This window comes from Gracilinanus agilis, chromosome 5, assembly GCF_016433145.1.
Source record: "Gracilinanus agilis isolate LMUSP501 chromosome 5, AgileGrace, whole genome shotgun sequence".
NCBI classification, from domain to species: Eukaryota; Metazoa; Chordata; class Mammalia; order Didelphimorphia; family Didelphidae; genus Gracilinanus; species Gracilinanus agilis.
This window is the reverse complement of record NC_058134.1, coordinates 12,064,148-12,081,525: the sequence shown is the minus strand read 5'-3', so window position 1 is coordinate 12,081,525 and position 17,378 is coordinate 12,064,148. Positions and strand designations below refer to the sequence as shown.

The window sequence follows — 17,378 nt, the reverse complement described above, 5'->3', positions numbered from 1 at the left end:
GATCACACAGTAAGTGTCCGAGGCCAGATTTGATCTCAGGAAGTCTTCCTGATGTCAGACTCAGCACTCTGTATACTGGACCATCTAGCTGCCCAATAGGATGTTCAGCCAGAAAAATGAAGACATGAGGGAGGTATGAATACTGAAGGGCTTTCCCTGAAAAGGGGTGAGGTATAATATTCCCTTTGGCTTCCGGGGGAAGAAGTAAGAGCAATGGATGAACATGACCAAGATTCAGGTTAAAGTTTTGCATCAAGAAAAAGGCCCAAGAAGTGGCACTGACCCAGAGCAGGTGGGTGGCCTGTGCCATTGGAGGAAGTGGCTCTGAGGGCAGCTGGGCGGCTCAGTGGACGGAGAGCCAGGCTGAGACACAGGGGCTCTCCACTACCTACACTGACACAATGAAGTTTTCTACATCCCTCGAACCACCCAGCAGCCATAGGGCTTAGAGTGCAAAGGAATCTTTGAGCTCATCTAGCTCAACTCCCTCCTTAGAGGAACCTAATGGCAAGAGAGGGAAGCTGATGTGCTCCCCTGTCACAGAACCGGGCCTCACAACACGTGACTCCAAACCTTTTCTTGTTTCCCTCTATTATTCTGAGCAATGAGAACCCGGGTCGGCACTTGGACAAATCTGCTCTAGCACTTCTCCGTAATTAAAAACAAATTTCTGCCGCCTGTGAAGATCTATCCAGACACTGTGCAGCAATCGCCATTCTTTGTTAGTACAGGAACAATGGAAGGAGATTTCGCTTATCAAGATATTGAAGCTGTCAACCAACAACGTCCTGAGGGAAAAGGACGCGGATTACGGAAGCTTTGATGGATGAGACAGAAAGTTGGGGAGCACCAAGAGGCAGGCTTGAGAAATGAAATCAATACTTCCCCCAATTCATGTGGGGATTTGGCCGCATCCCTGTTATTCCCAGTCTGTCTGGGGCCAGAGGAAGCCAAATATAATCCAGTTGCGATGAGTGATGAGCAGCTGTTTTGTGTTAACATTGTCTGAGAGGAGACTGGGGACTTCAGAAGGAAGCTGGAAGGAGCAGGTGGCTCCATGGGTGAGGCTTAATGGGAGACTGAGGTCTGCCTTGTGCTGCTGCCGAAGGGTCAAAGGAGTCTTCGTTTATAAGTGAATGGAGCTCTGATTTTGTAGGCATGGGGGACTTCCTTCAGTGGGAATTCCCTAATGCCCGTGCAGTCTGCAGATCAGAAGGGAATCCGTGTGAATGATTTAGTGGATCAATCTTAGAATGTTGGCTGAGGGACGGTGCATCGGCGCACAGCCAGTTTGTCAGAGGTGGGATTTGTACATGGATCACCCAAAGGCGATGACCAACTACTTTCATACTTTACTGTGATTCTTCCACTTTTCATTAGACAGGTGAGGAGAGAGCACCTGGATGAGTTGGTAGAAATTAGCGTTTCAGTTGTCATTCAGTCGTGTCCAACTCCTTGTGCCTTCATTTGGGGTTTTCTTAGCAAAATACTGGAATGGGTTGTGATTTCTTTTTCCAACTCATTTTACAGATGATAAAACTGAGGCAAAGAGGATGAAGTGACTTGCCCGGGGTCACACAGCTAATAAAAGTCTGAGGACAGATTTGAACTAAGGGCGATGACTCTTCCTGACTCCAGGTTCAGTGCTCTATCCACTATGCCACTTAGCTACCCCAGCCATTAGTGTTATGCATGGCAATAGATGCTCTATCTATTCTCGTTGTCAGGATAACCAGTCTACTTGCTAGAGCACTGGAAGACCAGATAAGGCCAGTTAATCAATGAGATCATGTTAAAGAGCCTACTATATATCAGGCACAGGGCCAAATGCTGGGGGCATAAAAAGAGGCAAAGACAGTCCCTGTCCTCAAGGAGCTCCCAGTCTAACGGGAAAGAGAGAAAGTAAGTAAACAAATCTGTACATAGACAAGATGAATAGAAAATAATTAACAAAGGAAAGGTACTGAGATGAGGAGGGGCTAAAGAAGGCTTCCTGTAGAGAATGAAACTTGAGTTGGGACTTAAATCCAGTGAGGCCAATTGGTCAAAGCAGAAGAGGGAGAGCATTCTGGACATAGGAGACAGCCAGAGAAAGTGCCTGGAGCCTCGAGATGGAGGGTCTTGTTTGTGGAACAGCCAGGAGGCCCCTGTCACTGGACAGAAGAGGTAGGAGATAAAGATGGCTGGGCTGGCAAAGTGTCTAAAGTCTGGCCACAGAAGGGAGAAGATGGCTGAGAAGAAAGATTGCTGTGAATAGAATATAGCTGGAGGATTCTTCCCCTTCCCTGTGCATGGACTTCCTGGCAGGCTGGTGGAGGATAGTGTGATACCTCTCAGCAGATGGTGTTTTTAAACAACTGAAGGAAATGTTAAATTTTAGGTAGAGGCCAGTGAACATGAGATATAATTGTTTTTCATTCAAATTCACGGACTCTCTGAAATGTCTTCTTAGCAAATCCTCGGGGCAGCCACGTACTCCAGGTTGAGAACCTTTGATGCTGAGGCCGCCAGTGAGTCATGATTCAGTCGGCTTGGACACACCTGAGGAAATTCATTTTTAAAGGACCCAATTTATCTGGGGATTCAGGGGGCTGAAAGGATTCTCTGGGTCTTAAGCTGAAGGGGAAATAGTTTGGAAGGAAGATAATTCAAAGGATGTGAGCATATGAAAGGTACTAGGTTGGGTAGTGGTGGAATACGGCTGACCTGGAAGAAACAGAAGAAAGAATGAAGATGGTCAAAGAGCAGCTGAGTGACCTGGGGCAGGAGGTTCCCACCTTGGGCCAATAAGCAGGTCTGTTGCGTTCAGCCTAGAGAGCTTTCCAGGTAGCTGAAAAGGATTGGGCCCAGCAGCTGGCGACTGGAGCTCGAACCAGGGGAAAGCTTGTAGCTGTTATTACTCAGGTCCACACTAGGAGTCAGAGCTTGCAAAACGAAGAGCAGTAGGGCCCTATATTAGACCACGAGGGCTATATTGACAGTTTGCAGCTCCCTGGTTTGAGGTCCCTCCGAGATTCTTGGAGAACAAAGCACTTACTACCCAGTGAAATCTTCCAGAGAAAACTAGAAAACCCAGATCATTGTCAAATGACCTGATATTCCATAGGAACACAGAATCTAACTTCTACACAAAGTCTCAGTTCTGGAATGAAGACTAGGAGAGTCTGTGAACAAACAGACAAAAAAGGAACCCATGATGGAGAGCTCTTATTGAGCCAGGGACACCGAAAGTACGCACTGCGACATTCCTACGGTGACCAAATCCATCTATGTCCGAGGCAAGTCTTGACCTTGTCTTCATCCAAGTACAGCCCTCGCTACATATGCTACCTGGCTGTGGAAGGAGCACTCACACCAGTGGAGGAATCGTGGACTTCAACTTTGTCCTCCAGAATTACTTTGCACTTCCTTTCCAAATAGTTTCTGTTTCTTTCCCTGCATACTCATTGCTTTTGCCTGGTAGAAGGTGGGAGCTATTCTATTTTGGCCGTTATATGCCCAGGACCTACTATAGAGCCCAGCATCAAGTAGTCAACCTAATATGTGTTTGCTGAATGTGATCAATAATTCCCATGCATTAGAAAAAGCCTTCCCAAGAACACCCTCAAGAATTCCTGCCTTTATCATATCCAACCCCCATTTGGTATTCGGCATTTGGGGGCTCCTACTCTCGGTTCCTCCCATCCACAGTATACAATTTCCCTATCCAACTAGAAGGTAAGCTTCTTCAAAGATGGAGGCACATTTTTTTTTCCATCTGCTGCTGTCAAAACCAAAATGATGGGAACTGCTCATTGGCTACAGGAGGGCTTTGGGAGAAGGGGAGGGAAAGAACATGAATCATGAAACCATGGAAAAATATTCTAAATCAATTAATTAACTAAATTTAAAAAAAAAACAACCCACTATGATGATTAAGATTATTAGGACAGTTAGGGTTCAGGGCTAATTTGGTTGAGTCACCTAAAGACTACAGAGGTGAATTACCTTTCCTAAGGTCACACGGTCAGTTGATGGTAAAGCCTGGTTTACAGCCCATTTCTCCTCATCATTCACTCAGAGCCCTTTACACTAGATCAGTGATTCCCAAAGTGGGCGCCACCGCCCCCTGGTGGGTGCTGCAGCAATCCAGGGAGATGGTGATGGCCACACTTTTTTTGTATTACATTCTATTCCGAGTTCAATAAATAGTTTCATAATTTCCAGGGGGCTCCAAGTAATATTTTTTCTGGAGAGGGGGTGGGAGGCCAAAAAAGTTTGGGAACCCCTGACCTAGATCAGAGCACCTTCTCCTCAACCAGTAAGTCAATAGACGCCATTGGAACTAAGCTTCAAGTAGCTTCCAATAAAGACAATCGAAGGAATGATGGAAATCAGCTCACCTGGCCGCAGCTGGACGAGCACCTCTGCAGGGGTGACTTGAGTGTTTGCTTCACTTCCACTGGGTATCGTCACGCCAACTGAAGGGGATTCTATAAAATCGGACAAGCAGCCTTTGCTTATTAAGTTGGAAACAATGTCACAACGTTCACTCGCTGACGCTCCAGCCATGAAATCCTGTTAAGAAGCAAAAGCACTGGTGGTTTTAAGGCATGCAACATCTGTCTGACTCAAAGAAAGCCAAATGAGTGTTCCGAGAAATGGGATAAGGACACGGAACACCTGGGGGGATACAAATGGCCAGAGAATTTAATTTGGTTTTATTCAATTCAGGTATCAGGCATTGAGCCAGACTCTTGGGAAAAAATGAAAGAGTCCCCCTCCGCAAGGAGATTACATTCTACAGAGAACCCACAATAGGTATCCATGGTCAAGAAAAACTGGCAAACCCATTCTCCAATTGATATTAATGGTCATTTCCAAGTTTAAACATGAATTAAATGAGCAATTAGTTAGAAAATGAGAGAATGAGGAATGCTGACTGCAATTCATTGAATTAGAACTCTCTGAACAAGCCATATTTACAAAAACCAGGACTACGTATATCAAATACCGTTAGCTAATCACAGTACAAGATCATCTTGTTAATGCTTCCTAAATATTTGCTCGGGGAAAGAAATTTAACCAGGGGGGAACATTGGTTCATTCCAAATAGGAAACAGAATTTAAAGAGAAGCCAACTGGTCATTTGTTAGAGATCTTGGTGTGGGAATATCGATTCTGCATCCAGAAAGCAGGCACCAAACCAAGCTGAAAAAGAAACAAGAGGCAGCACGATGTCGAGCAAAGGCCATTGGACTCAAGAGGTAGGAGGACTCGATTCTGGTTCTGGCTCCATTGTTTAATTAGCTCCAGGGCTTGAGTTAAGGCTCCTCAACTCTGGCATTTAGTGTCATCACACATGAAATACAGAGTGAGACTTGCCAAGGTTTATGGAGCTTCCCAGCTTTAAAACTATAAGCTTGAAGTTAGTTTAAGAATGGGAATAATAGGGGCAGCTGGGTAGCCTAGTGGATTGAGAGTCAGGCCTAGAGACGGGAGGTCCTGGGTTCAAATCCGGCCTCAGACACTTCCCAGCTGTGTGCCCCTGGACAAGTCACTTGACCCCCATGGCCCACCCTTACCACTCTTCCACCTAGGAGCCAATACACAGAAGTTAAGGGTTTAAAAATGTAAAAAAAATGGGAATAATAGTCATAATAGCTGATATCTATATAGGCAGCATCTGAAAGTTATAAAATGATACAAGTGCATTTATGCAGATGTATTTTATATATATATATATATATATATATAATGTGTATAAAGAGATACGTGTGTGTGTGTGTGCTAGTGAGAGAAAGATTCCCACTAGATTCTTACTCAGGGACTTCTAGAGGAAAATTCATTTCTATATAGTCATATATATAAACTATATACACACAAATATATATACATAAATATACAATACACATAGAAATATCTGTAATCACATCTGTGTTACAACAAGCCTAGTTGGTGACGCTACAGGTATCATTATTCCCTTTTAGTGGGTGAAGAGCTGAAACTCGGTCAACAGAAATTTATTAAACATTTATTATGTTAGTCAGGAAGACTCAAGTTTAAAACCAGCCTCAGACATGTAGTAGCTGTGTGACCCTGGGCAAGTCACTTAACCCTGTTTGCCTCAGTTCCTCATCTATAAAATAAGCTGGAGAAGGAAATGGTCAACCACTCNTTCCTTCCTTCCTTCCTTCCTTCCTTCCTTCCTTCCTTCCTTCCTTCCTTCCTTCCTTCCTTCCTTCCTTCCTTTCTTTTGTATTTTAATTTTGTATATATGGGTCCTTTTCTCTCTTTGCTCTCTTTGGGACACAGGCCTAGAAGAGGTCTTGCTAGGTCAAAGGAATGCATCTTTCCCATTACATTTGGGCTTCAAATTACCTTTCCGAAAGGCCAGACTATTTCACATCTCCATCATCAGTGCATTAAACAGCCTCTTTCCCCTGTAGCTCTTGCAATATTTATCATCTTCTTTTTTTGTCAACTCTGCTACTCTAATGGGTGTGAAGTGGTACCTCCGAGTTACTTTTATTCCCATTTCTCTAATTATCTGTAATTTGGAGTATTCTTTCATATGGCTATGGATTGCTTGGACTTCTTCCCATGAGAACTGCTTGTTAATATCCTTTTCCCCATTTATTAATTGGGGAGCAGCTCTTGGTTCATTTGTTTCGAAGCTCCCAAGCATGACAAGTCCACTTTCTGGTTCAAAGACTGTCAGGCAGATCACTCCCAGGCCTGAGAGAGAATGCTAACCCCCCTCAATGACAAATCTGAGAATGTCAGTCAGTTCTTAAACTGTTCTGCCAAAGTGATTGGGTCAGACCTTTCAGCTCCAGATCTGGAGAATAGATATCGATATTCTTCTGGTTAAGACTTATGGTCTCTCTCCTCAAATGATCTTTTATTGACTCTTCTGAGTAACTGGGCACAATGTTGACTCTTCAATAAAACACAGATTTGAACTCTGGACAATCTGGATCGCAGTCCTGTGTCAAATATTTAGTAGTTGTGTGTGCCCAGGGCTATTCATTAAACTCTCCAAACTTCATTTCCCCTTTTTTGCAAAATAGGACAATACAAAACACAACGTTTACCTCACAAGATTTCTGTGAAGATCACATCAAATAACAATAACATTAACAATGCTAACTAAATATAGCACTCTAATAATATCTGTCACTTTCTAGGGTATTCTATATAAAATGGTTGGGGATGGGCTCCGCAAATACTAAGGAATGATGTGAATGTTAGTCATTAGGATGTTTACTCCAGAGAATAAAAGCTCCTTGATGCCAGGAATTGGTTTTTGACTCATCTTTCTGCTCCCAGCACTTGGCATTGTGCCTTGGCTGGACAAAGTGCTTATTAAAAAGTCATTGTATTGAGCTACAATGAAGGCACATTAGGTGCAGGACACAACAAAGTGCAGCAGGAAATGCACATGGGGCAGGTGGGGAGCCCTGAGCTCAGACCATCTAAGGGCTCACTCGAGAGTCCCTGTCTCAGTCCTCAGCCTTTCCTCCTACCACTCTGGGATCTTTTCTCCTGGCCTCTCTCCAACTCAGTGTCTGGGCCAACACTGCCCTGGTTTTCTCCCAACCTGTCTGACCACGCCACCAGAATCTCCTTTCTCTTCTCCCTCCCCAAGACTCTTGCATCCCCTGAGTCACTTGACTCATGTTTGGTTCTTCTCTTTCTATAGTCTCTTTCTTTCTGATCTCATCTTTTCCTCTGGGATCACTGATGGTTTTGACTTTGATTGTTCCGCATGCCTTGCCCTGATTTCTGCCCTGGCTGAAGTCCCTTATTTCCACCTGCCTCCTGGATGTCTCTTGTCAGCAGTTTAACCTCAATGTATGCAGAATAATTTATCTCCTCCCCCTCCCTAAAAAGTCCTCCCTCTCCCTCATTTCCCTTTTCTTCCTTGATTCTACTTCTGTTCTTCCAGGCACTCAAGACTGAAACCTTAGTCTTAGATCCATCCTTCTCCCTCACCCCCAGCCCTACCAATGAGGAGCCAAGTCCCCCCTATCTCTGGCACCCAATTCCCCCTCTCTACTCCCACTCCACCACTGGAGATCAGATCCCCATCACTAAAACAACTGCAACAGTCTCCTGACTGACCTCCTTCCTTGCCTCCAGGATATGCCATCCACAAATTCACCCAAACAATCTTCCTAATGCCCAAGTCTTGCCATCTTCATCTCCCTGGCAAACATCATCACTGGCTCCCTATGAAATAGAGGCTAAAGCAAAGGCAGTCCTTCGCCTGCCCCATCTGAGGTTACCTTTCACCAACTTGTTCAGGTCGTCAGCCCCATTAGAGCGTGAGCTCCTTGAGGGCAGGAGTATCCCGAGACTGGCACAGATTCTGGCACATAGTAAGTGCTTCATAAATAAATAAATAAATGGGTGCTTGTTTGACTGACTGTCATTTAAATCTACAAACTTTGTTTTCCAGGCCATTCCACATGACTTCTCTCCAGGCATTCTATATTCTTACTTTGCTATTACTAACTGTCCTCTGATCTTGTCCTTTACTCTATGATGCTCATGCATCCTTGCAGCCCATTCTCTCGTGCCCTCTCTCTTCTCCTCTGCCTCGAATTAATCCTGGTCTTCCTTCAAGGTACAACTCAGGTACCACCTCCTTTGTGAAGTCTTCCTTGATGATCTCATGTCAAAGTGATCCAGAGAGCATGAAATTTTCCTGTTCTTGTTTTGATCTCCTTTTAATTATGATATCAGGGGCAGCCTAGGTAGCACAATGGATAAAGTGACAGGCCGGGAGTTGGGAGGACCCGAGTTCAAATCTAACCTCTGACACTTACTAGTTGTGTGCCCCCAGACAAGTCACTGGACCCTGTTTGTCTAGCTCTTTCCTTTCTGTTTTAGAGTTGCTACTAAGACAGAAAGTCAAGGTTTAAAAAATTGTTTTTAGGTGAAATGGTAGCTGTAACTCTGGGGTTTGAGCCAAGGAGATCAAGGTTTGAATCCTGCCTCAGATGCTAGTTATGTGATCATAGGTAAGCAAATTTACCTCTTAGTTTATTTTTCTGTAAAATGGATATTCCAATCCGTGTACTACCCACTTTCTGGGACCATTGCAAGACAAGTGATTAAAAACTGTGATGTGCTGTGGAAACAGGAGATTTATGGGGACAGTAAGAGCAACTCCTTCCTGGGGTTGTTGAGAAAATCAATTGAGATTAAAATTGTGAAGTACCTGGCACAGTGTCTGGCACAGAGCAGGCGCCATATAACTGCTAGTTATTATTACTGCTTACCTTTTATCAACTATACTTACAGACATATTGCATTCTCTCTATTAGAAAACAAACCAAACAAACCAACAACTCATGCTCAGACATCTCATTCACATACACTCCTTTCCTACACAGTGCACTTTCTTTTATAATAAAGATTTTTTAAAAACTCAGCAAAACCAATGAACAACATACACACCATTCTATATCCATAGTCCCCCACTTCTTCAGTGTAAAGTCTTCTCCGATAGGTTGTATGTATTTATTGAGGGCAAGGACTACCTACCTCTCTGCTCTCAAATACAGCTAGGTGGCACAGCGAATAGAGAGACGGGCTTGTAATCAGGAAGACCTGAGTTCAATTCCAGATTTAGGCATATTTTTGTTATTCAGTCATGACTCCATTTGATATTTTCTTGGCAAATATAATTAAGTACTTTGCCATTTCCTACAGATGAGAAAGCTTGCCCAGGATCCCAAAGCTATTAAGTGTCTGAGACTAGATTTGAACTCAAGTTTGCATGGCTACAGACTTGGCACTTTATCCACTCCACTACTAGCAACTCTCAGTCACTAGCTGTGCAACCTTAGGCAAGTCAGTTAACATCTGCCTTGATTTCCTCAAATGTAAATGGGGAAAATAATAATACCTCCAAGGGTTGTTGTAAGGGTTACATGAGATGATGTTTGTAAAGTGCTTAGTACAGTGCCTGGCACATGGTAGGTGCTCTCTAAATTTTTATTTATTTATTATTTAAACCCTTACTTTCCATTTTAAAATCAATACTGTGTTTTGTTTCCAAGGCAGAAGAGAGGTAAGGGCTAGGCAATGAGGGTTAAGTGACTTGCCCAGGGTCACACAGTTAGGAAATATCTAAGGTCAACCTAGACCTTCCTGTCTCTAGGTCTGTCTCAATCCACTGAGCCACCCACTGCTCCCTCTATAAATATGATAATGATGATGATGATGATGATGATGATATTGTTTTCATCATCACCAAACAGGCTCTAGAAATGTTAATTGTTGCTACAACATTTGTCTCAAGTTTTACTTAAGTTCCAATCTGGAGAAACTTTGAGTCCTTGCCTCTGACTGTTGTCTGAGGACAGGCCTAGGCAAGAGAGGAGCCAGCCACCTCATCACCAGAAGCTTAACCACTAGGGAAATCTGTTTGTTGTTTTTGCCATAGCAATTGATAAAATTGTCCTCACATATAAGAAGGAACAGTTGCTTTGATGTCAGAGAAACTGTTTATCTAAATTTAAATGTCATTTTCATATAAATAGATGGGTTTGTGTTTCAGAAGTGCTTGGCTCTAGTGGAAAATGCAATCCATCTGCCTTGGTAAGGTGCCCTAGGGCTCAATATCTTCCCAGAATCACGAATTGCCAAAGATAGAAACCACTTTCACAGTCATCAATCTTATCTGGTCCAAGAAAAAGGGACCACTGGTTCCAGGGTCTGAAGACCTGAGTTTGTATCTTGCTTTGTTGTCTACTGCCTATATTACTGGGCAAGTCTTTTGAGTAGCCTAAGGTTGGATGAGTTGATCTCTGAGATCATTTTCCTGCCTGAAAAAGAATTCTCTCCATCTATTGGACAATTCTGATGCCTTATTCGCTTTACTTGAATAGCTCCAATGATGAGGAACTCATTCACTTCTGAGACAGCTCTTTCTAAATAAAGACAGTCCAAATGGTTAAGAAGTTTTCCTAATATCAAGCTTAAATTTCTCATTTTTCCAGTTTTTTTGCTACCACAAAGAGCACGGCTATAAATATTTTTGTCGATTTCTTTTTCGTTATGACCTCTTTGGGGTACAAACCCAGCAGTGGTATGGCTGGATCAAAGGGCAGGTGATCTTTCAGCGCGCTTTAGGCATAGTTCCAAATTGCCATCCAGAATGGTTGGTTTAATTAATTCAAAACTCCACCAGCAATGCATTAATGTCCCAATTTTGCCACATCCCCTCCAACATTCATTACTCTCCCTGCTGTCATTTTAGCTAATCTGCTAGGTGTGAGGTGATACCTCAGAGTTGTTTTGATTTTCATTTCTCTAATTATTAGAGATTTAAAACACTTTCTCATGTGCTTATTGATACTTTTGATTTCTTTATCTGAAAATTGCCTATTCATGTCCCGTGCCCATGTATCAATTGGAGAATAGCTTGATTTTTTTGTACAATTGATTTAGGCTCCTTGTATATTTGATTAATTAGGCATTTGTCAGAGTTTTTTGTTATAAAGATTTTGTCCCAGTTTGTTGTTTCCCTTCTGATTTTGGTTGCATTGTTTTTGTTTGTATAAAAACTTTTTAATTTAATGTATTCAAAATTATTTATTTTACATTTTGTAATTTTTTCTCACTCTTGCTTGGTTTTAAAATCTTTACTTTCCCAGAGATCTGACAAGTGTACTATTCTGTGTTCACCTAATTTACTTATAGTTTCCTTCTTTATATTCAAGTCATTCACCCATTCTGAATTTATCTTGGTGTAGGGTGTGAGATGTTGATTTAAACCTAATCTCTCCCATATCATTTTCCAATTTTCCGTCAATTGGGGAATGGCTGAACAAATTGTGGTATCTGTTGGTGATGGAATACTATTGTGCTCAAAGGAATAATAAACTGGAGGAGATCCATGTGAACTGGAAAGACCTCCAGGAAGTGATGCAGAGCGAAAGGAACAGATCCAGGAGAACATTGTACACAGAGACTGATAAACTGTGGTACAATCGAATGTAATGGACTTCTTTACTTAGCAGCAACGCAACGACCCAGGACAACTCTGAGGGATTTATGGAAAAGAACACTCTCCATATTCAGAGGAAGAACTGCAGGAGTGGAAACACAGAAGAAAAACAACTCCTTGAACACATGGGTTGATGTGGACATGATTAGGGAAGTAAACTCTAAACAACCATCACAGTACAATTATCAATAATATGGAAATAGATCTTGATCAATGACACATGAAGAAATCAATCCTTATCAGCTAGTGGGGGGAAGGATTGGGGGGAAGAGTAAGAACATGAATCATGTAACCATGGAAAAAATTTTTCTAAAAAAAAAAATTAAATTTCTTATTTCTCCTAGCCCACTCCACTCCCTACTACAGGGTCAAATAGAAGTTTAATTATTTTCTACAAAGTGAGCCCTTTAAATCTTTGAAAATAACAGGACTCCTCTCACTCCCAAACTTTTCTCTAGGCCAAACATCCTCTGTTCCTTTAACAATGTATTCCTCACAAGGCATGAACTTGAGACCCTAGCTCTTCCTGGCTCCCCTCCTTTAGGGTGCCCTAAAGCTTATTCCTGCCCTTCCTTAAGTGGGGCATGAAGAAGTGGAAAATAAAAAATGATACTCTAATATTGTTGCTATCATCAGATCACAACAGAATAGAACCTCCAATCATTTATTGATTCCTGGAAAAAGAAGGGAAGACATTTGTCCAAGGTCCTAAAACTCATAAACATCAGGGCCAGGATTTGAATACAGGTCTTCCAGTCTCTAGAACAGCAATATTCGTTCTACCACAGAACATAATCTCTCTTTGCTAGTGCTCATGGTAGGAATATTTTTAAGAACGTCAAACCAATTCAGAGGGTATCAAACAAATGAGATCTCCCCTGTCTGAGGGCAGAATATGCCACATTTCATAGGTAACAATGGACATCAGCTGAATCATGACCTAAACCAGTGTTCTCATAATTTGAACTTTCTTCCTCCTTCCCTTCTCGTAACTCCCCACATGGCAGGAATAGAAGATGTGGCAGAATGAGAGGTGCCTGCCATTTTCCTCTGCTCCTCTGTTTTGTCTTTCCAGAGCTTTCTCACACACAGCTAGAGAATATCCAGGCATGTACAGTGCCATGAGAGACACTAGTGTGTCCAAAGGACCCAACCTGAATGCAATCTCAGTACCCCCCCCCCACTCTGAGAGGAGCCCACCTAGCCCAGGGCTTTCAGGGGAGAGGCAGGACATATGGTAAATGTTATTCCCCCTGGCATTTTTCTCTAGGAATTGCACATGATTTGTAAACAAAATAATCCAGGATCAGATGTTTCCATGAGGTATTGTCTCTATTAGAAAACAACGACAACAAAGAAACAAAACCAGATGGAATGACTGGAGAGGAAAAACTTCAAGGCTAGGTCTACATGTCCTGAAATATCTGACGGGGAATGGAGAATTCCGGTCCAAAACCGAGGGAGCTATTCAGTCTAGAGTGACCAGAGCCACCTGGATTTTCCAATTTGCAACCAGATGCTTGGGGTCAAGAAGCCTCAGTCTTAAATTCTTTCAGATATTGCTGAATAACCACCAGCAAATCAGTTAAGGAAAACATCTACTCCAGCAAGCTCTCTGTCTAACACATCAGACTGCCTTTTCTGTTTTAATGACTCAATTCAATAAGCATTCATTTATTAGGCACCCACAAAGTGTGAGGCACTGTGCTAGGTGCTGGAAATGTAAAGTCAAGAAGGAAAACAAACAAACAAACAGTCTCTAGCTTCAAAAAGATTACACTCTGAGAGAAACAGTGTTAACAAAAAGATGTATAGATAGGTACTAGAGACAGAGAAAGTACTAATAGCCATGGCATTAAGAAAGGCTTCCTGTAGGAAGAGGTACCAAAGCTGAGCTTTGAATAAACCATACAATCAATAAATGAACAAGCATTTATACAGATTCAGCGTGAGGTCATAGATCAGCAGCTGATTTGGGCTTCGAGACATCCTGAGTTCAAATCCTCTCTCTGAAACATATTGTCTATTGTAAGGGTGAAAAAGAGGTTTTATGGGTTCAGTATATTAAAGATGGTCGCCAGAGGATTGAATTATTATTAATCCTCAATTAAGAATAATCTCAAATCAAAATTGACTTTTATGGAAGTTTATTTACATGAGAAGAGAGAGAGGAAGAAAATAAGAATCTATCTCACTCATTAATCCAGGTAGATCTTAACCCTCAGCCCAGGGTTAAAGGGCCTGAGGCCCAGAGGTGAATGGAACAAACTTCATTCACAGAGTCTATAAAAGGAAGTTTCTTAATAGAAGCTCAGGAAGATTCAGGCTTTAAACTCGCCACGTGGAACAGTCTCAGTCACAAACCAGCAAAGTTCCCTCAGGTCCCCTTCACCAAACCAGGAGAAGCTTCACTCACTCAACTCCCTCTTTTAAAGGGGTCCCCCATGGGTCACCTCCAGTGCCCTCCCCTAGCCTGTGTGTCCAATCACAATAGACGCTTCTCATAGAAAGCGCAGGGGGCGGTGCTTCAATTCTGATTGGTTACTCACTCTAGCACAGGAGGGTTAGGACCTCTTAGAATTAGAGGTGTTCTCCCCTTTGGTGGTTAAATCCAAAGATGGGCAGTGTATGTGGTAGTAGGCAGGCCACTTAGGCTCTCAGAGCTCTGGGAACTCTCTTAATGAACAAGTTGGAGAGGAGGAGGTTCCTATCTACACTGGTAGAGTTTCTCCATCGGAGAGTCCCTCATAGCATCAGAAGGCTAGTACTTATCCTTATCTCTAGGTTTCAAGTACAGTGTTAGGTCCTGAACAAGAACAAAATGATTCTTGCCCTCAAGGAGTTACATTTGAACCCAGAAGATGACATTTCTGATCTCACTGCCCTTTGAGTATCTTTCCAGGCACGATTTGGAAATGGGTCAAACAGGAAAGGCAGAAAGAGCACTTCAGTGTGTTCTCATACCTCCTGCAAAGGTTAGGAAGGGAATGTGAAGAACCCAAGAAAAAGACATCTTATAGTTATTTTAATAGCATCCCTATCTTTGCCAATTATAATTATTCCACAAGCAAAGAGAGCCCTCCCAGAGGGATGACAAGGAAATCATTGGGAGGAGGGAAGGGGAAGGAGAGGAAGGTAAAAATATTTTCACATTATTTCCATGTTCCACAGCTGGAATATCTTTTTAAACATGTTATTGTTTCCTTGTGCTTTAAGCCAATGTTTGGCAATTACATCTCCCAGGTCTACAGGGTTAGGAGAGGCTCAGCTAGGACTGCCTCCCTCTCCATAATTCCCATGTTGTCACCCCATACTGGCGTACCTGGCCTTTTTTTTTCTGAAGGGTCAAAAGCAACCGTCCTCATCCATGGCTACGTCTCTTGCCATATCAGCACGGCCTCTGCTGGGAAAAAGTCCTGACCCACCACTCTTACTAGGCAGGGTAAATGCAGGAAGCCAGAGAAGGAACTTCTGTCTCTTTCTTCTTTGATTGAGACATGAGTCAAAGCTAGCATGAATGACTGGTTCCTGGTGTGAGTGTGAGGAAAAGAGCCTCAAATCTACTTCTGGAGACATTGAAAGCTGAAGCTGTACCAGGGAGGGGAAATCAGGCATGCGGCAGGGTGACAGGAGGCTACCGATGAGAAAGCTGCTGCCAGCTGAGCGAACCCAGTGGGAATGCGTGAGGAAGAGGGGCAGCTCCATTTCAGTGATTCCCTCATGTCTACAGCACCCAAAACATGGTAGGTCTCAGTCAGTTTTTATTCACTACATTAGAGTAGAGATGGAGGGGAACTCAAGGATATCATCAGCAACTGTTTATTGTTTTTTGTTTTTTGGATCAGATCTCTGATTTATTAACTGACAAATGGAGAAGGGACTGTCTCTGTCAATGCTGTCTGACACTTTCTCTGCGCCTCATAATCAGAGTGGCCTAAAATTCATATGATTAAGTACCTTCCTTACACAGCTAGTTCCTATCAGAGATGGGACTCGAACTAAGCTCATCCTGACTCAAAGGCTTGTTCTGTTGATTATACCAAACTTTTCCTCTCTGGTAGCCAGGTGGTGCAATGGATAGAGTACGAGGTCTATTGTCAGGAAGAACCGAGTTCAAATTTGATCTCATACATGATAGCTGTGTGACCCCGGACAAGTCACTTAATCCTGTTTGCCTCAGTTTCCTCATCCTTAACACAAACCATAGGAGGAAATGGCAAACCACTCCAGTATCTTTGTCAAAAAAACCCAAACCCAGATGGAGTCATGAAGAATCAGGTATGACTGAATGATGATAGCCCCTCTCTGGTAATTTCTTATTTTAACTAGATTCATTTCTGAGTCAGGAGCTAATCTCAGTGAATTCTGAGTGCAAAAGTTCAAGTGCTATCAGAGCCCTAGGGCGAAGACCCAAAGGTCCTGCCCTAGTTCCAGCTCCACCATGACTATAGCGCTCATAGCTGGCTATAAAGAATTTTGGCTGAGAACTGGAATTTGTATCGAATTTTCAGTCTTGTTCCAAACCACTCTGGCTAAAACATACCACAGCTGATGGCCTCCTGGCACTTGTGACAGCTATCTGGGAATAGCATTAAAGCACTAGCCCAGAGAGAAAAAGACATGGGACCTCTTAGAGTGTGGCAAACTCGAACCGCCCTGGATTTTGAGTGGAATCTTGAATTTTCTGAATCCTACCTGGGTGACCTTAGGCAAATAACTTCATCTATCAGGCCCTGCTTTTCTAACCTATAAAACAAGAAGATGGGAATTGAGCAGGCATTTAAAACGGGAGTCTGTAAACTTATTTTTTTGGCAAAATATCTCATGTGTATTTCAATATAATTAATTTCCTTTGTAATCCTACACAGTTTATTTTATGCATTTAAAAACGCGATTCTGAGAAGGGCTCCACAGACACCACCAGACACGACCAAAAGGGGCCCACGATACACAACCCCTGGACTAGATGTCCCCTAAGGAGTCTCCAGATTCTAACTCTCTGACTATAACTAGTGATCTCTAAAGAAATGTTAAAATTCAAATTTTAGAGTATTTCTGGGTCACATGAAGTGAGAATACTGTTCTTCCCATGGGAGATGCCGAGTCATCTGCTAAGGCCAGTAGGAAGTCTTTCAGAGAGGAAACATGGTATAATGGATAGAAAAATGGCCTTGAAGTTAGGAAGGTCTGAGTTCAAATCCTTCCTTTGACCCAGATGTGCTGTGTAACTCCCAGCAAATCACTTAGCCTCCTTGTGCTTCCGTTATTCATCTTTAGAATGCCGAGGTTGTACTAGAAAGCTTCTGAAGTTCTTTCCAGGTTGAAATCTCTGATTCTTCCCTCCTCTAAATACTTCCCCCATTCAGTGAGATAA

At 42.7% G+C, this 17,378-nt stretch overlaps 1 protein-coding gene across 1 annotated transcript in view; it reads right to left on the bottom strand.

The window, feature by feature from the left end:
• The window catches only part of ITGB8 (integrin subunit beta 8), a 96,586-nt gene that overhangs the window by 46,661 nt on the left and 32,547 nt on the right, over nucleotides 1-17,378 (bottom strand). The window contains exon 3 of the mRNA XM_044678852.1: nucleotides 4,383-4,557. Coding sequence (XP_044534787.1) covers nucleotides 4,383-4,557 — 175 coding nt within the window. The remainder of the gene's footprint in view (nucleotides 1-4,382; nucleotides 4,558-17,378) is intronic.